At 33.2% G+C, this 3,535-nt stretch overlaps 1 protein-coding gene across 1 annotated transcript; it reads left to right on the top strand.

Moving 5' to 3' along the window:
* Positions 1-2,559: 2,559 nt before the first annotated feature.
* Positions 2,560-3,283, top strand: LOTGIDRAFT_113187 (hypothetical protein; the record flags this gene model as incomplete). The annotated part of the gene is made up of 3 exons (XM_009051134.1): positions 2,560-2,627; positions 2,708-2,836; positions 3,190-3,283. Coding segments are annotated over 3 exons (291 nt in total), but the record flags the coding sequence as incomplete, so codon positions are not given.
* Positions 3,284-3,535: the final 252 nt, after the last annotated feature.

Genomic DNA, 3,535 nt, shown 5'->3' on the forward strand with positions numbered 1-3,535 from the left:
AGGGAAACTTTATCTTCACAATAAAAAGGACTTAAAATTTGAATTTTTGATATATTTCATATTTGCTTATGAAATTTTAAAACGTATTGACTTAATGTAGGGCCATTATTTCAGTCAGGTTTCCTCTGTGATTAAATAAAGTGCATGAATCAGAGAAATTTGAGATTTGTTTGTGGAAGGGTTGATATGAAAATAAGACAAACATGTGATAAAATGCTAATGTTTGGTTTATTGACAGAAAAATGACACAGAACAAACTTTCCTTTATTTAATACACACCTTTTGAGATAGGAGACATTTCCTTAAGAGTTTTACTTTCAATGAGTAATCTGCATTAATTTAAAGTGTAAAAACTTACTGAAAACTCTGTTGTTATCGTTTGTCGTTCCTCAACAATACTTCAACAGACCGGTCCATAAATTTAATGATATTTCCTTAATTGTTTCAGGTGTTTTAAGGGGAAGATTCCCTTTTCTGTAGTTTTGACTTTTTCCATCAAAACTACACTGTAATTAATCAAAAAAATCAACCATGCACTAAAGTTTCTTTCAGATAAGCAAAAAACTGTTATAAAAAATTAAATTTACAGTGAACCACATCCTAGAGGGTGCAGTTTATTTGGTTTATTTATCTTGATCTAAAATTCACAAGTTTGATTGAAATGTTTGGTTTAGAATTTAAATGTAAACTTAACTTTTTAACAAAATTTACTGTTTAATGTGAAAAAAGAGACACAAAATAACTCTTTGCCAGTATCTGGTATGTTACTTTTGACATCCTTAAGCACTAGTGAACAATATTTGATTGTAAGAAGAGAGAAAGGAACAATTTTGTTTACAAGGAAAAGAGCTTAGGTTTCTGTCTGCCATTTTTCTTCTGTTGACTTGAATTATGAGGAAAGATGATGTAATCAAGGTCACCAGTTTTTTGGGAAAATATGATACAGCAATGATTGCTCTTAAATACAACACACATCAATAATTTATTAACTTTCAGCCAACAAATTTAATAAGTGTTATCTGCGGAAGTCTTTCTATTATAAACAGTTTACAATAATTTCCCAGATTTATCACGTCCATGAGAAAAAGGTGAGCGAGAAAAAGTGACTGATTTTGCCGACAATTCAAAACAACATACTAGATCACAACAACCAATCAAATCAATAACATAGATGAAAAGATATCGAGGGTATATCACAAATTATGTCGAGCGAATCTCAGAGATAAAATCTGGATTCAGACCACCACTATCAATATATCATCAATGATATCATCTGGACCTAGGCTACAATTTTCACTGTATGAACAGTGATTATAGCCCTTATCAATACGGATACAGGCCACAATTAATTCTTTATCAGATCTCAGCTCAGTTGATCGTGACTATTGATAGGTCTACATTATTTATTTGACTCGCATGATTTCATCAACCAAAATTACTTCAAAAAGTAAATACAATTATCTGCCCATTTTCATCTGAATATTCACAACAAATGTCTTTTCATCGTGTTTGTTGGTTTCTTAATTAAGTTGAATAATTAATTAGATTATATTCATTAGTGGACAACAAAAATCAAAATGGCTAGACTAATTATTGAATCAAATTTTAATGTGGAAAGTTTATTGGCTTTGTCTCGCGTAATCATTAAAAAGTTCAAGTAAAATTTAATTAATTTTGACATTTTTTCTAAATTAGTATGTTCTATAGATGAAAGTTAAAACTTTTGACCAAATTGCTACCAAATGCAGATATATTTCCATTTTTTCAAACTTAAATCACAAAGCTTTCAGAAGCTAGGATCTTCTTCAAAGAGTGCAAGATCTGAAAACATACAAGAAGTATTCTGCAGAACATAGTGAGAAAGTCTTAAAAGATATAGTCTGAGCACTGAAACCACTTGTTTAAGTTCAAAGAAATGCATGATCAAAGTGATCAATTTGTAAAAAAACAGTGATTATTCTTTGCACTAATCCACTTGTTTGAAAACAAACACTTCAAAAAATCAAATCCGAAAAAATTTGAATTGCAAATTATTTTGACTAGTTCATCAAAATTCGTCTCTGCATCTCTACTCTCCATAATAATCTCTAGCTAGTTTTCACACTGTAACTTGATCAAAAACAAGTGCACCATTTAACTCTCGAATCTCCCTGTATCAACATTTACTTTTACTTATGTTTTATTTGAACTTTTTTTTAACTTTTTAAATCCTTGAAGGTGTTTTGCATTTAAAATGTTTAGCAAATAGAGCTGTATTAGCTGTTTAAAGCGAGTTTTAGTTAACATTTTCACTTGCAGAGCGTCATCAGGGTCAGCACTCCTCTCTTGCAGCACATAGGCAATAGATAGGCATCTATAACGTCGAATTCTATTGACAACTCTTTATCAAAATTTTAATTGAAGTGGCACACTACAGTACAGTTCACAGTAGCATACAGCATTCAAAAAGTGCAAACATGCACCATAGTGCAAGATGTCTGCCATGCCAGAAATAATCCATTTTGCTTCTTACCTGCAGTAAAGACAATCATATCTGCAGTAAAGACAATCATACCTGGTACCTGCAGTAAAGACAATCATACTTGCAGTAAAGACAATCATACCTGCAGTAAAGACAATAATACCCGGTACCTGCAGTAAAGGCAATCATACCTGCAGTAAAGACAATCATACCTGCAGTAAAGACAATAATACCCGGTACCTGCAGTAAAGGCAATCATACCTGCAGTAAAGACAATCATACCTGCAGTAAAAACAATCATACCTGCAGTAAAGACAATAATACCGGTACCTGCAGTAAAGGCAATCATACCTGCAGTAAAGACAATAATACCCGGTACCTGCAATAAAGACAATCATACCTGCAGTAAAGACAATCATACCCGGTACCTGCAGTAAAGACAATCATACCTGCAGTAAAGACAATCATACCCGGTACCTGCAGTAAAGACAATCATACCTGCAGTAAAGACAATCATACCTGGTACCTGCAGTAAAGACAATCATACCTGCAGTAAAGACAATCATACCCAGTACCTGCAATAAAGACAATCATACCTGCAGTAAAGACAATAATACCCGGTACCTGCAATAAAGACAATCATACCTGCAGTAAAGACAATAATACCTGGTACCTGCAATAAAGACAATCATACCTGCAGTAAAGACAATCATACCCGGTACCTGCAGTAAAGACAATCATACCTGCAGTAAAGACAATCATACCTGCAGTAAAGACAATCATACCTGCAGTAAAGACAATCATACCTGGTACCTGCAGTAAAGACAATCATACCTGCAGTAAAGACAATCATACCCGGTACCTGCAATAAAGACAATCATACCTGCAGTAAAGACAATAATACCTGGTACCTGCAATAAAGACAATCATACCTGCAGTAAAGACAATCATACCCGGTACCTGCAGTAAAGACAATCATACCTGCAGTAAAGACAATCATACCCAGTAAAAAACAGTACAAGGGCAGAATGCAATTAAAATGTCAAATTAATACCTTGAAGGAGCAATATTTCA

This window comes from Lottia gigantea (assembly GCF_000327385.1).
Source record: "Lottia gigantea unplaced genomic scaffold LOTGIsca_16, whole genome shotgun sequence".
Taxonomy (NCBI): domain Eukaryota; kingdom Metazoa; phylum Mollusca; class Gastropoda; family Lottiidae; genus Lottia; species Lottia gigantea.